Consider the following 21,939-nt stretch of genomic DNA (forward strand, 5'->3'; position numbering starts at 1 on the left):
AGCAGAATCCTACGGAGAGCCATTGGCAGGCCCTGAAGCGGATCGTCCGATATTTACGAGGAACGCCCCAACTTTCTCTGAAATATCAACGTGACGAAAACTCGGAAGCTCTGATTGGATTTGCGGACGCAGACTGGGCCGCTGATTCGGAGGATCGTAAATCGGTGAGCGGTTTCACGTTCAAGGTCTTCGGTTCAACGGTTTCTTGGTCCAGTAAGAAGCAGACGACGGTGGCGATGTCTTCAAGCGAAGCAGAATATGTAGCCCTAAGCGCAGCAGCAGCAGAATCCATCTGGTTGTCCGGGCTCCTCGAAGACATGAAGGTAAAGGATTTCAAGATGCCGGTCACCATTTACGAGGACAACCGAGGTTGTATCGGTATGGCCAAAAATCTCGAAACGAAGCGAACCAAGCACATCGACGTGAAGCACCATTTTATACGAGACCATGTTGCAGAAGGACGATTGCAGATCGAAGCCATTGGAACACAAGACCAGTTGGCCGACTTGTTCACCAAAGCTTTGGAAGCAACCCGTTTTCAAGAGCTGCGATCCATGCTAGGACTAACGGATTGAGAGGGGGTGAAATCAAAGCAATCAAGATATCAAACAACCGTTATTTGTCAGTGAAAAACTTTTCACTTTACTTTAGTAACAAACCACACTTCGTAGAATAAAGACCCTTCAAACCATCCTGAGTCCCTCATTATTCAAGAACATTTAATTTATTTGATCATCAGTTCGGTTCAATTCACTCAAGCAGCTCACTAATAATAATCAATTATTTGTTCAAATCCAGCCAGAATTGGACAAGTATTTACCAAACACTAACCGTTTTGCCTTTGTCCTCCACCTTGACTGAATCTAGTTCATATTTGCACTTGGGTCTGTACGAAAATCCGAACATTTCGGAAAGATTTTGTACGCCTTGCACCATCCAATGAATCTCGTGATGACTTTCTGAATACCGTAGCGGTTTAGGAGTCAAAAACTATCAGCTCGTTTTGAATCCACTGTTTTCTGAAGTTTTGAGAAATTGCCAGGTCGTCTCCTAAATCTGGGCTCAAGTTGACAGTACCATCGTTCCTGAAATTTTAGAAGAAGATTCTACTTTCAATTTTTAATTAATGGATCACTGAATCCGACAGAAATCTTTCCATTGCCTCCGGCCAATTGACCTGCCATTACCTACCTTGTACGCTCCGGAAACATTCTCAAATTATTATTCCACATTCAGTCATCTCTATTTGTATCCGGATTTAACATTTTGGGCAACTGAACTTTCTTGACGTCTTCTTTCGAAACTTTCCGAGCCGCGGAGGAGGAAAGAACGCGACATGTTTCTTCCGGAGCAGTCATTGTTCCATAGAATCAGTTGTTCAGATTCGCTGTATTCAGCTGAATGTCCGAATTCAAATGAAGACCCATCCATTTACCAGAAGGCTCCAGAACAAAACTGAAAATCCAGATCCGCAAAACAGTTGAAGAGAAAAATATGTAAAGTTCCAATTTACCTGTTCTTGGTTATTTTTTTAAGGTTCCTTTTAAGTCCTCAGTATCCCGGAGAATATGTTGATACTTTTTTATCCGAAAAACGCTGGTATCAGACCTGAACAACTAAATATCTAGCACCAAAAAATTATTCAACTTTCGAGTCGGATTGGTAAAAAGACAATGGCGGAACATCACCAAATCATTTTTGAACGCTTGAATTTTCAACAATTATTTTGGTTTTCCACCATTACTTTGAGAATAGTTGTAATTAAAGAATTCATTCTGGCTGAAAAACAACAATAATCTAACTTATCGGAAGAAAACCATAAAACGGTTGAAAAAAAACTCGAAAATGATTATAAAAATATTAGCGTGTTAGAAAAAAAAACTTTTCTTTGTTTCCAATCCCGGCAGTTTTTCGGCAGTTAGCAGCTGTGCTTGTGAATGTAAACCAGGGAGATGGCATCTCTATCCTTTGTCATTGAATTTGATAACCATCAAAATTACGGGCCCACGATTTTGTGGGCCCATAACAAACCTGACATTTTGCTGTCAAGGACTCGAACTAAATGTCAAATGCTAGAGAAGTATGGATGATAGCACACTAACACATCAGTCATTCTGATTCTTCATTGGTTGAAATTTTGACTTTTGAGACTTCGTACTGCTTTGAGAGGAAAACACCATAAACGTCTCTCCCGATGGATAGAAAAAAGAAAAAGAGTCTTGTTCGAAAGAAGAACTAGATTGCCACCTCCCTGATGTAAACCGGCAGTAGAACACAGTTTCTGATTCCCCATTCCCATCTCATTCCTATCAAAGATAAAGAAGGATGAAAAAAGCCACCTGCCAATCGGCAGAAGGCCAACGCATTGCGTTATTTTTTTGTGATCGGGCTTGGCAGAAGATAATAAACCTTCGTTTGCTAATTGAGCCAGTTGGTACATTGATTCAGTTATCGGACTGGTAAGTTGAAATAAGATTGTTGCGTTGAGTTCGATTCTCACTTGATTTTTTTTGTTTTGGGATGAATCATCCAATAGATGGTCGTTTGGTCATGCATAATTTTGCTTGGGAGCTCAAGTCTTTATGCAAGTAGTGCTTTTATAATCATATGATCTTTGGAACAATACATTTTTAGCGCATTTTTGGCATACAGCTAGCGCCGACTGGCATTGAAATTTTACAACCTCTTCTAAATATAGGTGTATGTTTTACGTTTTCTCAAGGTTTACATTTACCTCGAAACATCTTACCAAATATGCTCAACAAATTTTTAAAATCGTATGTTGTATGTATGTTGGTTATCCACCATGGGTGCACGGATTTACCGTACTTTCTGCCTAAAGAGTGATACGATCTAAACTTGGTCAAGGGAAAACGCTTGTAAATCGGTAAAATCGTTCATTTGAAAAATCAAATTAAATTTCTTTTTCAAGTTTAATTAGTATAAAATTCAGGAAAAATATTCAGTTAGCCTTCCGCTTTTCCAAATCCGAATTGCTGGGCCTTACGCTTAACCATGGCCGTAGGAACGGGGGGGGGGGGGGGGGGTTTTGGGGGTTAAACCCCCCCCCCCCCCCATGAGGTTCCAAAAAAGCAAGCAAGGTATTCTACTCTACACTCAAAATTTTTAAATCAGAACCAAATTAATATAGTAAGGTTAATCAAGAGTAACAATCTAGACGAACAACAAATGCCAAAACCTCAAAAACGCATACCAAGTAAAAGTTCTGCAACAATTTTTCAAAATTTTCTCACTTGTGCATAGAAATTGAAGTCTAATATAAAATTTTAAATTAAACCCATTTCGTAGGTTCTGATTCCATAATTCCCATAACCAAAATTGTATTCCTCTTTTTCGTATTTCGGATTCTGTATCCAGTGCAGTGTTCTGGATTTTCAGTACGAATAATCATAAGAAATTAGAAATAAAAGCTGCTGGGAAATCCTAGTTCAAATTTGGTTTTGAATTTAAAAAAAAATTTACTCATGTTTTTCGAGATCATATGCATTTTCAATATTTTGATAATAGTTTTCCGAATATGAAAAAAAGAGAAATTTCGTTTTATATTGAAATTATAAGTTCTTAAACTTGATTCTTACACAAAACATGAAAGCTTCGAAATGGAAATTCAACATGAAAACTCAGATTCAGATCATTGTAAATTCATAAATTTGTATTTTTCGCACAAAATATTTTGACCAGGCTGTAGGAAATAATACGAGAGTAAAGAAATACCGTAAGATTACAGATTTAGGTTTACAGTGTAAAGTAGAAACGTCAATGAAATAAACTGTGGTAGGCCGTGTTGGAAAAAAGAGATAGCTTTAAAGAATTCTGCCTCACTTTGTCCTATGGAAAATGATATTTCCAGCCGGCAGGCGGGATGTTGAGACCTGCTCATTCTGAAAACGATTGTTGTCGCGAATGAATGTAGTTTTTGCTGTTGTGATTAAAATAGTGAAAATGTTATATTGTGAAACAGTAAAACTGTTGCACATGGAGTGCAATTGGTGTTTAGTGATGCTAATGGTGATTGGTGATGATGTAGTAAGGTCACTACAATGGCGCAGTAAATGCTCCTGCAGGGTAAGTTCAACCTTCAAATAAATCATTCATAAAAATATGGCGGCAAAGAAGGAAGGGTGACCAGATAATTTAAATTGTTCATAGGAGGTTGCAATTAAAAAAAAAAATCTGTTTCAGTGAGAGGTCTCAGTATTAAAAAAGTAAGTTTTGATCGAGAGTTTTCAAATTGTAATTGAGGAGCAAGAGGACTCCATATGCTATTACTTGAGCGGGAGGTCGCAGTTGAAAAACATGTCTGATGTTTTGAGGTCTTAAACGGATAAAGCGCTAGAGGTCTCAGTTAAAAAAGCATTTTGAGCAAGAGGTCTTAAATAGTATAAATGTTGAGAAGCGAGAGAACTTAGTATTCTATTTCTTGGTCAAAAAGTTTTAGTTGAAACAAAAAAAAAATAGATGCGAATGGATTTGATTGTAATTGTAATTGTGATTTTTATTTACGAAAACCTTGAAGTTACAATAAGCACTTAATTACTAGGTCAAGGAAGACACTTTAATGGAATGCATGTGTGTAGATTAATGAAAAAAAAAACATTTGATAAAATGTCTCAAATAGTTATAAATATTGAGTAGTAGAAGATACCGTGTTATATTGCCTGACAGAAAAAATGAGTGCATTTGATTTTGTGTTAAAAGTCTCAAAGGGTCCTTTAAAAAAATGAAGTGCAAGAGGATTCCAGATCGTGTTACTTGTTCGATATGAGCGAAGGTCTCAAATGAATATTGTTGTTTAGAAGCAAGAGGACTCCATATTTTATACCATGGGAAAAGTTCGATTTGAGCGAAGGTCTCAAATGAATGTCATTGTTGAGGAGCGAGAGGACTCCATATTCTGTAACCTGAGCGAGGGTCTCAGCTAAAAAAAAAAGAAAAGTAAGATTTGAGCGAAGGTCTCAAATAAATATCATTGTTGAGGAGCGAGAGGACTCCATATTCTGTAACTTGAGCGAGGGTCTCAGTTAAAAAAAAATAAAATAAAATAAAATAAAAATAAAAGTTCGATTTGAGAGAAGGTCTCAAATGAATGTCATTGTTGAGGAGCGAGAGGACTCCATATTCTATATTCTGAGCGAGGGTCTCAGTTGAAAAAAAAATAAAAGTTCGATTTGAGCGAAGGTCTCCAATGAATATCATTGTTGAGGAGCGAGAGGACTCCATATTCTGTAACTTGAGCGAGGGTCTCAGTTAAAAAAAAATAATAGTTCGATTTGAGCGAAGGTCTCAAATGAATGTCATTGTTGAGGAGCGAGAGGACTCCATATTCTAAATTCTGAGCGAGGTTCTCAGTTAAAAAAATAAAAGTTCGATTTGAGCGAAGGTCTCAAATGAATGTCATTGTTGAGGAGCGAGAGGACTCCATATTCTGTATTCTGAGCGAGGGTCTCAGTTATAAAAAAAAAGAAAAGTACGATTTGAGCGATGATCTCAAATAAATATATTCTGTTTGTGGAGTGAGAGGACTCCATATTCTGTATCAAACTTCTTTAAAACTACGATTGAGCGAAGGGTCTCAAATGGATATTGTTGTGAGGAGCTAGAGGACTCCATATTCCATTTCTATGAATTGAAGTGAGAAGTAAATTAATTATTGGCATTAAGGCACTAGCACTCTATATTCTATTATTTGAGCATAAGTTCAGCGTTCAGTTTTAGCAGAAACCTGTTTCCACTTTCATAAGTTAGTAATAAGATAGCTTTCCAGGCTATAAAATAACATGTAGATGAAAATCTTCATTTTTAACATTTAAATTCGATAACGAAAATGAATCAAAAAGTTTCACTGGGAAACAAACTTAAAAAGAACTAACTAAATTGAATTCAAGCAAATTAGAGCGGTTCGAATAAGCCATGCTTCTGGATGACTTATCGTTTAATAGGACAATGAAAAATAAAAAAAAAACGAGTTGAAACAATTGATAGTTAAAATCTAATGATAGAGATTTCAAACTTAAATTAGTGTATGTCAGTCAAAGTTGAAGTACGTGTGCACTAAAATGATTGTGAATCATTCAACAGTTTCAGTTGGTCACAGCGAAACCGAAAACAGAAAAGTAAGTCAAAATTTAAATTCGGGATTCAATAATAAGGATTTCAAAATAAAATTAAAGTGAAATCCAGAATGGAATAGATTGAATATGAGTGTTATGTTTGAATTGTAATCTTAATCTCAAGAAGGAGTTTGAATGTTAAAAACTAAGCCTCTTGAATCTTGAAATTGAATAGGTTGTTCAAGTCTACAATCTGATAAGTAGGTGTGCATCTCGAGAGTAAATAGAATTCTTACTGTGAATGAATCTGAAAGGTATTTCGTTTGAGCCTGTAGTCTGTAGTACTTGGTCTGAAGATCTAGTTGTCAATCATATTTAAGATCTGCATTTAAATGAAACTGAGTCTGATTCCAAAATCAACCGACGGCATTTGAATTCTGGGAATCTATTGATAAATGCTTCCCAAATCAGAACACTGAATAAATATTATCTGGGGACTGAAAACTTATGAATCCATAATTTGACCCTGTTAATTTAATATATGTATGTTGTAACTACGAATCTGTAAGATCATATGAACTCAAAACGGAGACCTAAATCTATGAACGTGATTAAAATCATAATCCAGAATAAAAACAATATGTTTGACTGAATCGGAATATCAAATCTGCAATTATCATTTGAGGTTTGAGTTAAATAAAAGTTTGAGAACCATATCTGGAAACCGGTGTTTATGAACAGGATTTAAATATGAACCTGAACCCGGAAATCGAAACATTTCTGCATATCACTTTCCTTCTGAATATCTATGTGTCTGGATCCAAAATATACAAACGGCATTCAAATACGGGAATCTAAATAGAAATATGTGTCTAAATCGCAGTTGAATTGTGTTTACCACTTGTGTCTTTAATCTATCTTCTGAAGCTACGAATCTGTTAACTAGATTATCTGAATTCAAATTTGTCAATTAAATCGGCAAGTTCAAATTCAAAACTTCTGCTAATTGAGACATTCATTTGAATGTGAGATCTAGAACCAACGTGTTTCAGATTCATGAATCTGAATTTGCTTCTGTTTTTTATGATAAAAGTACCGCAAGTCTAAATCTGTCTCCGAATCATGAATGATGTCTTTAAGTCCATATCTGAGAGGTGAAATATGGAAAACGAATCTGAAAACAAGATGAAATTAACAAAACCAATGCAAGGGTCAGAGCTGAGAATGAATAGCTAACTGACTGAAAATTAGAGTCTGGATTGATAACTGTTTATTTAAAACCTTCATTTTAACATTTTATTCTTTAACGTTCTCTGTGTTTTAACTTGAAGCCAAATTGTGAAGTTTAAGTCATTCCAGTTCTGAGATTAATGATGCTAGTGATATCTAGTGACTCTACAACGGTGTATAATTTTATTCAGGGATATAAATCCCTAAAGACTACCGGCGTCTGATGGACGAATTTATAAGCAGCTGCAAGCTGAAGATCAACAATCATTCCAAAATTATAATAGACTGTAACATTGCCTATATGATGGGCCGCGAGGCAAATCTTGAATTTGGCATAGAACCACAATCTGTTAATGCATGCGAAATCAAAGGTTTTGTAAATGGGTGAAGATCCAACTTGTGATTCGTGAGGTGAATGCTGAATCTAATGGATAATTTGGACTTAAACGTTTGTTACTCAGGCGGAAACATGTTTGGATTTGAAGTTGAAGTTAGAATTTCGAATTAGCATTTCGAAGTCCAATAGTTAAAATCTTAATATGAAGTACTGTAACCTGTTCTCACTTCGAGTAGAAAAGTTCTACACATTTTGGAACTGCTTGTTCAGTCACGGATCTATACCTGAAATTTTGCCTGGTGAAGTGATTAATGAGACAAGAAGCTGTGTCTCATTCCGAGTTCGCATCGGTCGTCTGAACCCGTGATTTGGTGTTAAATTATGTTTCGGGGGCTTGATATGAGAGCCAGAGATGCATGAATTTCGGCAGGTGAGCATTGTGTCTGGCTGTGTAGGGTCTGGTTTATCGTGAAGACTAGCAGCGGCCGTTGGAGGATGATTGGATTAAGGAGTCCTCAAATATTAGAATGATTTTTCTGCATGTTTGCACTAGAAAAACGATAACAAGTTGATAATCAATAAATTACAAATTACAAATAACACTTACAGCGACTAATCCGAGGTAAACCTAAGCCTAGAATTCGGGTTGAAATTGCATTATAAGTAAGAAAAGAGATTTAACATCTGCATTCGGTGATTTTTTTTTTGGTATCCTCTTGATATTTGTTCAGTTTCTTTTATGCTATATTTCTCCTCTGCTGCGCACTGGTTTTCGTTATGTTTTGTTTATGCTGATGACATTTAAACATGGATGAAATTTTGCATGCGTTACGTGCGTTACGCTACACTTCAATTCTAGATTATTCATATCGAGGTTATGGAGAGTCAACCTGTATACATTTCTCAGGTGGCGATGGAAATCCCGTGCTAAGTATAGACACTATAATTTCATATAGTCTGGCAAAGAGAATGACGGGAGCCAATCGAACTGTCACTTGCGGGAGCCAATCGAGCATTCATTCAAAATGTTCAAGCCCTTGTATGACTTTCTCGAATGCTCAATGTAAAATTATTTCTCAGTTAAGCAAATCCCATAATATTTCGATAACTTGAATTCGAAAGGCCTTTTTTTTAACAATATTAAATGTAAATATTAAAAAAAGATCTGCTGAACAGCATATTCGAAATTTATTTAATTTTTTTTAACGTTTTCCTATTCTATTATGTCACGGGAGTTTCTTTTGAAGAAAAAAATCAATCGAAGTAACCATTGGCATAGTTTTTTGTTGTGAAGTAGATCATTTCAGACAAATTGAGTAAGCGATCCGCTGAAAATTTTGGTTTTTCTGTGTTTAAAAATGAAGTGTTTTTACGCAAATTGCTCCAACAGCTCACGATTTACGCTGAAAAATGTTGGATACTTTCGTTTTCCAAAAGAGGAATCTCTACGGAAACATTGGATTTTTTTTTGTGAACTACCCGCAGACGTTCATTTGCCGGAGAGTGCTAGGCTTTGCAGTGTAAGTAACTTAAATATTTGGTCTTGAATAAAATACTCATTTATTTATTATAACAGCTTCATTTCGATGAAAAGGACCTTTATTTGTCTCCGAGTGGTAAGGTATTAAAGTATCGGAATGCTTCGCCAGTTTTCAACCGCGTTGCACAGTTGCGCTCGAGTGATGCACGTGACGAAAACATCAAACCGCAGCATGTAACAAATCCTTCCGATTATAATGAAGCCCATCAATCGGAATTAGTCCAGATTGAGTCCGATTGCGAATACACTCAAGCTGAGTTCCTGGATGAAGCGTTTCTGCACCCAGAAGGGTTAGGAGGTGTAGCTGTGGGACAACAGCTTGCGACCCATGCCTCTTGCAATCGGTGCACAGAATCTTCAAGGTATTTTAAAAACATTCAAATGAGTGTTTAAACCGAGACGAAATAAAATATATGCACTTCTAGACTAACAAATCCATGAACACATACTTTTCATAAGAGAAAATTTTTGAAGAATCGATTGAGCATTGTTTCAGATGCTTCAAGCTTTTTATTCAGAATTATTTGAAAAATATAGGGGAATAGGTGTCGAAAAAGGATTATATCTCCGTTGGGGAGCTTGTCCGGCATCAGAAAGTATGTCTAATTGATTCTTCGGAAATTTTCATTTAAGAAAAGTATATTTTCATAGATTTCTAAGGCATCATATAATTTATTTCTTCGCGGTCTATACTCTTTTGTGCGCTAAGTACTTACTAATTTTTTTTCTCTCAGAACTCTCCAGGAGTACCAAGAAGAAACGCTGAACTTGAAAAGAAAGCTGGAAAACATCTCCGCAAAAGTAGGATCGGATCAATTCCGATTGATGAGCGGCAACTTGAAAAGGTTGAGAAAATGGTCGGACTCGAGTATCATCGAAGGATTGCGCTGTAGATTTTCATGTGGTTCAACAGCATATGAAATCGAGAGCAAAAAGCGATTTCTCCCAAGTGGAAGAACGCTGAGGAATCGATTGCAATCAATTCATTTTGACAGTGGTGTACTCGAAGAAGTTTACCAGCTACTTTCTCACAAAGTATGCCACATAGAAGAAGCGGATAAGAACTGTATCCTGGTTTTCGGCGAGATGGCAATTCAACCTGGATTAAACTTTTGCAACAACCTGAAAAAGTTTATCGGAGAAAACACACTTCCTGGACATTCTGGTTTAGCCAATCATGTCATGGTGTTCATGTTGGCCGGGCTCCGAAGAAGATGGAAACAAGTTGTTGCATATTTTTTTTCGGGTGATTCCATTGAACATGGATGTCTAAAAGAAATCATCTTCCAAATCATCTGCAGATCAGAATCTGCTGGACTGCGTGTGCATGCGGTTGTCAGCGATTGCGGAAGTAATTTCTTTTTTATTTTGGTTTTTTATTTCAATTTATGTCAGAATCCTAATTTTAAAATATGGGTTTTCAATTTTTTCAGGCAACAACAAACGTTTTTGGAATGATGTAGGAGTACTCCATACGCGTGAGAAAGTGCTCGCTAATCGTCCGATCCAGCACCCTGTTGATCCATCTCGCCAACTTGAAATCATGCCGGATACGATCCACGTATTTAAAAGCATGATCCAAGGCTGGATCGCAAACCTTGTGATATACCTGGACGAACAAACAGTTGAAGCATTTAGTCTTTCATCATCGGTAGCCGATATAAGACATTTGCGACAGCTTGTTTTATTCGAGAAGGATTGCGATCTTCGCATGGCATGTGGCCTCCGAATGGAAGACGTCGATTTCTCGAAGAGTATGTCCAACTTCGAGAAGATGAAAGTGAAAAGTTCGACAAAATATGCAAATCATGCGGTAGCTGTTGCATTGAGGTTCTTCGCCGAAGAGACAGGCAACAAAGATCTGCTTACGACTGCATTGTTCATCGACCAGATTGCTTCGTGGTTCACATACATGACGTCTCGGTCCTCTCAGCTGGCGTTCAGTCTAAAGAATGCAGATGCCTATTCAAAAGCCATCACTTCCCTGAACACGTTTCAATACATTGTTCACAACTGCAAGGTTGGATCAAACGGGAAAATCAAACCATGGCAAGCTGCTGTTGTGATGGCTACAGACAGCATAATAAGACTGCAGGAGACTTTTCTACGTCATCAAGGGTTTGATTTTTTCTTAGGTGGAAGAGTGGTCCAGGATCCTCTAGAAAATGTCTTTTCACAACTTAGAAGCCGCCGAATGAGGCCAAATGCATTGCAGGTAAAGGACAGTTTAAAGCTCCTTTCGGTTTCCCAGTACCTGAACGACGTCAGTAATTCATCATACGATTGGGATGACAGTAGTTGGTTGGCAGACTTCACAAATAACTCTGCTCTAGACAATTCAAATCAGCAGCGGATTTGTGAAGACGCTACCCCAGATGAAGATGATGATATTAGGGATGAGGATGAGGATATTATCAGAGAATGTAACACTTTGTGTAATAGAAATTCTGAGTTCAACGTCATATACTACCTGTCAGGCATGATTCTGAACCAGATTGCAGAACGTTCTCAGGTGTGTACCGATTGCCTTAGCAGTTGTTTAGCGTCCGACATTCCAGCGGATGATGTTGCGGCTTTTACAAAGGCAAAAGACTATACTGGTGCAGCTTTGACGTACGTGAATATCGAAACTTTTAATTATTTCGTAGAGCTTGAAGAAATTTTTAAAAAAAATGTCGAACAACTGAAAGCCGTCAATGTTGAAGTTGACAAACATCTTAGAAATTTAATGTCTACCGTTCCTGCAGTTCACATGCCTAATTGTCATTCAATCCGAACAAAAATACTAGCAAAATACGTTTTGTTTCGTCTGCGTATTGCTCGTGTCCAAATTCCACGGGAAAAACGAAAAGACAGCAAATCAATGGCCATTTAATAACACCTTAAAATAAAAAAAATACACTTATCCTTCTTATCCCTTACCGTTGTTTAATTATTTTTTAGAATAAGAATGACAAAAATAAATTGCGGAAATTATATTTATAATTACAATTAACTCAATTACTCTACTTATTCTCTAGCTTTCTTTTCATTTTTAAAACAAACTCAATAGTCTGTTGAGGAGAAAAAAAAATGATTTTAGAATGCGTGGAATAACTTTAGCAAATGTTAAGCATTAAGTTTTTTAAAATCTTTCAGAATTACAATACTTCTACCATGGTTATCCAATATTTCAGAAAGTTTGCTCGATTGGCTCCGCAAGTGACAGTTCGATTGGCTCCCATCATCCACTTTGCCAGACTATATGAAATTATAGTGTCTATAGTGCTAAGTGTTAGTAAAAGTTTTTTTTTGTAAACATTGAAACAGATTCAGATTTATTTTCAAAAGGTCCAAAGCGTCCGAAGGCATCTAAATCATTTTAATGAATACTTGTTTTAGAGATAGTCGAGGATATTGTATTGAAATCAAAGTACGAAAGACATAAAGATAGTACCATCTTTTTTCTTAGAACCATAACATTTTATCTGATCAAATTGATGAAAGCCGTTAAACTGTGCACTGTGCACTGTGCTCGCTGAAAGGCTTTTCTCGCTAACCAAAAAAAAAAAGCTCATCACGTTACTGTTTTAAACATGACTGTGAAAAATAATATTGCGGCACATTGTTAAGTTTTGAGGATTCCTATTTTGACAGATTACGCACGTTTTACATGTTACATTTTTATATGTTACATTTTCAGAAGTTCAACTCTCAGAATTTTCACTATAGGGAAAGAAGTTTAAAAAGAGTAAATTTAATTGATTTTCGATTCGAAAGCTTCCTAAGATGCAGTTGCGACGGTTGTTTGTGTTTAGTATGGGTTTGATTTAATACGAGGGAGTTGAGATTTTCGCTAAAGCACCCCGTGTCAAAATTGGAAATAAAGATGTAGCATCTTGATAATGCTCTCAATTCTCAGCAAGTTAATACAAGTTTTGATAAAGATTTATATTAAACAGTTAATTTTAAAATGTTTATCGAAGAAATCCAAACCTACAACATATTAAGGTTCCTCGAAGAGTGGAGATAGGGAATATTGTAGGAAATAATACGAGAGTAAAGAAATACCGTAAGATTACAGATTTAGGTTTACAGTGTAAAGTAGAAACGTCAATGAAATAAACTGTGGTAGGCCGTGTTGGAAAAAAGAGATAGCTTTAAAGAATTCTGCCTCACTTTGTCCTATGGAAAATGATATTTCCAGCCGGCAGGCGGGATGTTGAGACCTGCTCATTCTGAAAACGATTGTTGTCGCGAATGAATGTAGTTTTTGCTGTTGTGATTAAAATAGTGAAAATGTTATATTGTGAAACAGTAAAACTGTTGCACATGGAGTGCAATTGGTGTTTAGTGATGCTAATGGTGATTGGTGATGATGTAGTAAGGTCACTACACAGGCTTCAAATATTCTAAATGGATAGAAGTTGTGACTATGTCAGTTTTTGTATTTATTCGCGATACAACTTTTTTGAAAGCTTACGCGAGATTTTGTTTCTGATTTACAATACAGATTAAAAATAAACCATTTGAATAGTTAATTAAGATTAAATCTGAACTACAGAATATAAATTAAAGGTTCATTGAGGGCTTTAAAACTAGGCTCATAAAGTTCTGATATGGAATAAGAATCGGAAATCGTATATTTTGTAGATTTCAAATATCGTGTGGAAATTCGGATACAGATTCAAAGCGCAATTTTATAATTCAGGTTCAGAGTTCAGATTCAGAATGCAGATTCAAAATTCAGAAAAATATTTAGCTTGTAAATTGATTTTACAATCAACATAAATTGTAGAGGTATTCAAGAGATCGTGAACTTAACATATTGTGGACCAAATACGAGATATCTCTTTTTTGTTGCTTGCCAACAGTGTACTACACGTAAACGTTCAACTCGAATGGAATGAATTTAATTTTTAAACTATATTCCACAAAATTGAACAAAACATTTGCTGTAACTGAAAAATGCTAAATTCGTAAAATTTAGTCCAGGGGTTTTTGAAATATAGAATGCCGAATTTCGGTGTTTCTCGTCATAGATTTTTTCGCAGTCCTTAATGTGTTAAGATTGCTCGTAAATTTAATTTCCAGATTTCAAATTTTTGATCAAAATTCTTTGGAACACAATTTAGCTGAAAATTATAAAAAAAAGGTAGAATTTGAGTTTTTGTTTTATCCGATAATGCCAAATTTTTATATAAAAATCAATCACAGTGTGTGGCGCACGAAAAATCCTGCACACACAGAATTTTCATTATGGAATTGATTCTTTATGAAAAATATTTTTAGGTTTCATTGATAGATTGATAACATTTGAATTATGCTTTTTAATGGAACAGTGGCAAGCAAAAAAAATCGAGAAATTTCGTATTTGATGAAAAAAAAAATATCTTGTATTTGGTCCGCAATTTGTTTTAATATTGCAAATGTTTTAAAGCCATATTTCATATTAAAATCATTTGTTTGGTTCAAGTTTGTACCAAGAAGATTTTAATAAAAAATCTGATGATTTTTATCTCATACCTTTGTTTTTAAATTTTAATTTATTTTCATCAAAACTTAGAATCTTTGAATTTGCAAAATAGATTGGAAGATTGGACTTGTTTGGTTTGAGAAAAGAATATTTTTTTTATGAAATGGAAGGCTCTCCTCAAAAAGCTTATTTTATGTTCAAATCAACTAAGTTTGATCTACCAGACTCTTGATAAACAAATTAAATGATTATAACCATAGATGAATGCGATTTTTGCTCACCTTTTAGGTTTATGACCAAACTTTTTAAAGTTACGATTAAATACGAAAACTTTTAATGTAAAATTTCTTTACAATCAATAATCATATAGTTACAAACATAATTTGTTTTATTTTTTTTATTGTATTCATGCATTGTTGGCACAAAAATTAGAGGTGAAAATCAGTCATCAAAAACCCCCCCCCCCCCCCCCCCCCCCCATGAGTCGTTTCTTCCTACGGCCCTGCGCTTAACCACTGCCATCAGATTTTGTACAGCCACCTTGTACACCTTCTTCGCCGCAGAAAGCCAGTTTGCCTTGAACTGCTGCTCGTCTTTAGCAGTGTTTTTGGTCTTCTTTAGGTTCCGCTTGACAATAGCCCAGCATTTCTCAATTGGGCGGAGCTCTGGCGTTTTGGGAGGATTCTTGTCCTTGGGAACCACCTCCCAGCAAACATTTAAGGAGGTATATCGCAGGAACAACATAATTATTCCTACAATTATACCAGATGAAAAGATTGTATTAAACTTACCAAAACAGCATATAGCTACAAAAGTGGAGGCGATATATCTACAATGACAAGCCCCACCAAATGCAAAATAAAGGATTTTAAGTTGTTTGAATAAAACGAAAAAAAAAATTTCCCCGAACGAGATTTGAACTCCAGCCTCCGAGTTCACAGTCCGGTATCTTACCACGATGCCAACTCATCAGTTAATATGATCCACGCTAGAGCTCTATAGGTGAGATTTTTTTTTAACGAACCGGTCATAGGAATAAAGGGAGAGATCAGATAGTTCCAATCGTAAATCAGTTCCCTGAAATCGTAAATGTCGAATTAGCATATTCTCAACTTTTTGGAGATACATTTACGAATTGACTAACCTGGTATCCGACTCAACTATTTTTGGGTAAAGATTGTCGTTAATGAATTATAGAAAAACACTCAATGCCCACTTGTTTACGTTGGTTACTGAAAATATCTTACTATTCGATTTGGATTATCATTTCTATTACGATTTCATGTTAGCTGGGCTGCACGTTGTTGGCGGCGTACCACTCCATGGCCTTTTTACCGTAATGGCAAGATGCCAAATCCGGCCAAAACAGTACGGAACAACCGTGTTTCTTCAGAAAAGGCAGCAGACGTTTATTAAAACACTCTTTCACGTAACTTTCTTGGTTGACAGTCCCGGAAGCTATGAAAATGCTGCTTTTCAAGCCACAGGTACAGATGTTTCTTCGCGAACTTTGACAGTTTCATGTGCTTGAAAATGTCTGCTACCTTTCCCCTTCCTTTTGCCGTATAAAACTCCTGTCCCGGAAGCTGCTTGTAGTCGGCTTTGACGTAGGTTTCGTCGTCCATTACCACGCAGTCAAACTTCGTCAGCATCGTCGTGTACAGCCTCCGGGATCGCGCTTTGGCCGTCGTATTTTGTTTATCATCGCGACTTGGAGTCACTATCTTCTTGTAAGTCGATAGTCCGGCTCGTTTTTTGGCTCGATGCACGGTTATATACGATACACCCAGCTTATTTGCGGCATCTCGGAGAGACAGGTTAGGGTTTCGCTTAAAACTACCGGCAACTCTCTTTGTCGTCTCAGTGGCTTCCGGTTTTCGATTTTGCCAGCTTTGCGTGCGAGTAGCTCGGATTTTCGCGATGCGTATCTGGTGATTGAAATTCTGGGAATTTTTCATTCTAGGCAATGGTTTTCGGAAAAATGGAGTACAACCACTTATGGGATTCGAATCCAAAAGTTTTGAAAACCTTGCAAATACCGGGAATCGAACCCGGTACGCCTGGCATTCTAAAACCAGACTCGCGCCAGCCTTTCCACTAGACCACATCGGCGCTCTCATCAAATTTTTAAAACCCTGAAAATAAATTAAATCATCTGGAAGCTGATGTTGAATTGGCGGAAATCTGTAACATTATTTTGAAGATAACATTTATTTCTATCGAAACTTAATGAAAAGTTTTTCAAGGTGACGACTTAAAAATAATATGCAAGGTGTTCAATTATTTAAAAAGTGAAGTTCAATATTGTTTTTATTTCAAGGTGCAGTGATCTAAGAACTTGCCACCATATTCGGCGAAAATTTGCTTCCAAAACTTAACCCTTTCGCCTAGCGGTTCTTCTATCATTTTAAAACTTTCATCTAAATCTAGTGCATGCAAAACGAACTCTACGTTATCGGATGCAACAGGTTTAACCGGTTCCCAGGTGAAATTCAACCTATCATCGGAAGCTGGCGTCGGATGACCATACTTGGCGAAGTTTGTCCAAAGTCGGCACAACGTTTCCCGAAAATTTCTGGCACGATCGTCCACTTTGGCTTCATCGATTGCGAGATATTCGTGCTTGAAAAGATACGAGCAATCCTCGATGTGACACACTCCGGTCGGCTTGAATGGAAACGGGAAGGGGAACGCGTCCATTATACAAGCTAGGGAACCCTCGAACGAGAATTGGTAGAAAAATTGTGGTGCGCTGAAATTGAATTGATTGATAAATTAAGCGAGTCGGTTGCGTTAACGTATGCAAATTTTGGCAATCTAACCTGTGTTGATAACGCGCTTGAAGTTCACTTGAGACGTAGCTGGGAATAATAAACATCTCGTCCGAAATGAAATCCAATAGAGATTGCATGTCTTCTTTAGAAGGTTTCTGATTTTTAAAGTAAAATCGTTGGATCTTTTCACCGACTTCCGAGCGCAGATTATCGGGAACATCTAGCTGCGCGGGTACGTACATGGTGGGATCTTCGAAAAATGATTCGATTACAGGAAACATAACATCCATCATCGAGGCTGCTTCATTGCTTGTGAAGCCATAAATGATGGGTTTGTCCGTAAAATTAGGACTTTTCATCAAAGTGAGAACGTTTTCCGTTATGAAAGGTTCGTCTGCTTCTTCAACTTCTATAACCGGGGTGAATGCGAAAATCCTCAAACGACGACTGTCCTCCAAAGACATACAATGTTCGGCGAGGGCTGTTAGTTCCGAGGCAGAAGCACTCATTAATGTTTCTGTTAAGCAAAGAAATATATGAGTTTGATCTGGGAAATCTTTTTTAAATATAAAATACTCACTATAAACAGCAGCATCGTCTTCCTCACTGCATCCCAACAGTTTCGCCAGCTTTCGTGCCTTAGTTTCGCACTCGTGCTGTTTCACCCAAATGTTCAAGGCCATTCCAGATTGGCATATCACACGATTGAAATATTTCCGAGATTCCTTCGATAAATATTGAAGATGCGTGGAAGCTGCACCAGCACTTTCCCCAAAAACTGTCACATTGCTAGGATCTCCTCCAAACCTAGTGATGTTATCGTGCACCCATTTCAAAAGTAGACGCTGATCCTTTAAACCCATATTCCCGTAGATTCCCGCCGAAGGTAGACACAAAAATCCCAAAGGTCCAACGCGATAGTTGAAGGTCACTGCCACAACTCCTTCCTGAACCAGATAGGAAGGCTCGTAGAGCGACGAATTACCGCTGCCACAATTGAACGCTCCTCCATAAATCCAAACCATAACCGGAAGAAGTTTACCCTCATGAACCTCATCAGGACTCAGCGTAGTGTACACATTGGCGTGCAGACAATCCTCACCTTGTGCTACCGCTGGAGGATAATGCATCAAGGCGTGACTGACGTTCCGCTCGTAGCTGCAATCCAGAACATCTTCTTCAAATTTCTCAAGTGGCACCGGTGGCTTAAAACGTAGCTCCCCTACAGGTGGTTTAGCGTAGGGAATTCCCTTGTACCAGTAGTACGGATTTCCGTCGGGAAGAGTACCCCGAACGCCTTTCACTTTTCCAGCCGTTAGCTCGGTTATCACTCGATCCATAATCGGTAGCAGCTGTGCAAACGGTTTCAATTGATTCAATTTATGTACGTGCTTTCGCGGTGAAATCCACTAATGGACTGATCGCGAGCATGCTATCTAGCGCCAATTGCGATCGTTATGTTTATGCTAACCAAGGTCAAACAGCGAAAATTTATAAAAATACAAATACATAATTCCAACTTTGAACAGATTTGGTTTACACAAATTGGCAGAAATGTATTTTCCTCAATATTTAAATAAACTTTAAATATTTAAAAGCTCAGCGTACAAAAAGTCTGTCCTAAAAAATTTTTACATATATTTCACTCTGAGTTCAAAGGATGTTAAGATACCTTACAAAATTAAAATTTAAAGTGTAAATTTTTTTCAGGTTTTTTCCAATGAAATTTTATTGCTGAAATATTATACGGGAGACAAGTACAAAAGTATGCATTTTCTTGAATAAATTATCATGATGAATAGTTTCGTACTTCCTACAGTAAAGGGAGTTACGTTCAAAATTTGGTTAACGGAAAACCCGTGTAAATCGGTGGAATCGTTTATTTAAAAAATTAAATTAAATTTCTTTTTCAAGTTTATTTAGTACTAGCTGACCCGGTGTGCTTTGCTACACTTTCCAAAACTAAATGTAATTTGTAAAAATTTATTCAAATTTAGATTTCTGTAAGCATTTTTTAAAATCAAACCTCATCATAGTTCAGAACCAACAACTTTGAAAAGAGAGCTGCAGCTGGAGTTCCGAATTGCAATTCAAAGATAGTATATATTATTAATTGAAACTTGATCTCTAAATTTGTTTTTCAAGATCTGAAATTTGTACTCTTTTTTAAAAACTTCATAATGACTCAAATAATGTCAAAATTTATGGATTTTCAACCTTTTTTTCCCAAAGTGGGAAGTTACAAACTTCCATAAAAACATTTGTCACATCAGTTTTGGGTTATGCCAAATATCCGTACGCAAAAAAAACCCTCTTATAAAATATGGTCCCTTCTTTGAAAAGCGCTTAATCTTAAACTTACATGGGAGCTCCCCCATCTTTTCCAATTTTGTCTTCCACTGCTTGAAGAAGGTAGGCTGATTTATCTGGCTCGAGTTTACATAAATTTCTAATTGAAAGAAAAAGATTCGCATATTGAAATTTATTGCATATTGTACTTTATGGAGATAGAATTTTGAAAACCGATCAATAGCGTGAATCGGGACAGTTTTTTGAGTATGTTCCTAATATTGTGTATCATGAGCACTTCCAGCTCCTGATAAGCTTTAGATGGTGTATTTTTTTAAGTTGAAAAAATATGCTATAGAAATTTGAAAAAAAATTATGATAAGGATTTTTAATAACCATTTTCAAACAGCTTTTTTCACCATCCTCGCCCTTCGAAGCAGTTCGAATATTCATCCTTTTTGAGCCAAAATTATGTTAAAAATACGTTTCGCCATATACTAAACTCTTGGACATGAGACATTACAGCTTGAAGTTTTCCCAAACAACACTTGTCGTGGTATGAAAATTATCGATTTTATACAGTTAAAATTTCTTTTTTTAAATTAAATTTATTAAACCAAAAAAATATAAATATTTAAAAAATATATCAGTTGTATCACTCAATAAATTCTCAGCGTTTTTTATTTTCTCTTTTGAAGTCAAATATTCAAAAATGTTGGCAAAAACAAATTTCTAAGTATACATTTGTCCCGTATGTTGGGGCAAGTGTAAATGCAAAGCTTATTTTCAAATGCGTCAGAGTAATGGCGTTATTTCTGTTTGTTTGTTTTATCATGTTTCACTGATATATCTGCAGTTTTCCTGCAGTATAAATTTATGTTTGTTATTCCACCTTTAACAGATGCTGTAGCTCCCATTTTTATTCCTAGATTCGTTTCAGTTGTGTATTTGGGCCGAAGAAACAATTTCTAGTAGAAAACATATTTTTTAAATTTTTTGTAAAAGAGAAAAATTGAACGTTTGAACATGCTCTAGTGTTCCATGAATGAAAGTTCTATCGGAAAATGAATTCCCTCACTTTTGGTCAATAAAAATCAGTTTATTTTACTGATACCTTTCACTTATGATCACGTTAGTCCTATCTTATCTAATTTAAAAAAAAGACTGTTGATCAGTTCATGTGTCGGATCGGATTTTTTGATCTTCTATTTCTGTTAAGTACATTTTTACATGTTCAACTAAATGTTTCCTATCTACCTCTGTAGAAAACATCTTATTCATATTTCTGTTATCAATATGATTCAAAAATAACCTTGTTGGCGTAATGGGTTAAAAAATTGTATGCAAATTCTTTACTTTCTGAATTTTTTTTTTCAATTGTCCGCAAAGTTTGATACTTTTATTTCATTAGCATCAGAATTTAATTTATATTTTTTAGAAAACAAATGCTACCTGCATTAACACGAATTGAATATAGAAGTATTTTTGCAAATCTTTCAATTGGATTTGATTCGATTGATAAAATACCAATCCGTGTCACATCTAGGCATCATTTATTTCCACGTGCTGTGTAAAATTAAGCAAGAAAAAACACATCTAGGTTGCATATCGCCCCCACGTGCATGAGAAATATAGGTACTTGGTTGAGAAACAGACGCCTGATTGTTGATTTTTTTCCAGCGACCAATGAACAGTATGTTTTGGTTACAATCCACTTGCGAAGACGTTTGTTTGACCATAGAGACGAAAAACAAACCCCTCAAAGAAAAGAAAATCTCTAAAAATGGATGCCATGGCTTTTAAATTTAAGATTTTGACAAAAAAAAGTATATGTTTTATTCGATCGGCAAAATGACAATCTGGGTCACACCTGGGCGTCATTCATAGCCATGTGCTGTACAAATGAGCTAGGAATCAAGTAGAAAAAAAAATCATTTCAAGGCTTCATATCGCCACCCCTTGCATTGAAAATATGCTTGGTTAAGAATACGCGCCAAAATATTACCACTGATCAGCATGCTATGCCATGGTTACTATCCTATCGCGACGTTGGCTCGCGACGCCTCGACCTTGGAGACGAAAAACAAACCGCCCAAAGGAAAAAAAAAATCTGGAGAAAATGGATGTCATGACTTTAATTTGTTTCGAAAAATTACAAATTTTGTATGAGAGCCCTATCTCCCTTAAGTCGGATGGAGTTTTGACTATTACAGAAACCATCCCCGGCCTCAAAAACCCCCAGA

General features: G+C 36.4%; 1 protein-coding gene across 1 annotated transcript in view; it reads right to left on the bottom strand.

Annotated features, from left to right (window-relative positions):
- Nucleotides 1-15,129: 15,129 nt before the first annotated feature.
- LOC129752530 (carboxylic ester hydrolase-like) overlaps nt 15,130-21,939 on the bottom strand; it is a 45,176-nt gene continuing 38,366 nt past the window's right edge. The window contains exons 2-4 of the mRNA XM_055748303.1: nt 17,988-18,816; nt 17,456-17,924; nt 15,130-17,385 (exon numbers count right to left, since the gene is read on the bottom strand). Coding sequence (XP_055604278.1) covers nt 16,944-17,385; nt 17,456-17,924; nt 17,988-18,816 — 1,740 coding nt within the window. The 3' untranslated portion in view covers nt 15,130-16,943. The remainder of the gene's footprint in view (nt 17,386-17,455; nt 17,925-17,987; nt 18,817-21,939) is intronic.

This window comes from Uranotaenia lowii, chromosome 3 (genome assembly GCF_029784155.1).
Source record: "Uranotaenia lowii strain MFRU-FL chromosome 3, ASM2978415v1, whole genome shotgun sequence".
Lineage (NCBI taxonomy): Eukaryota > Metazoa > Arthropoda > Insecta > Diptera > Culicidae > Uranotaenia > Uranotaenia lowii.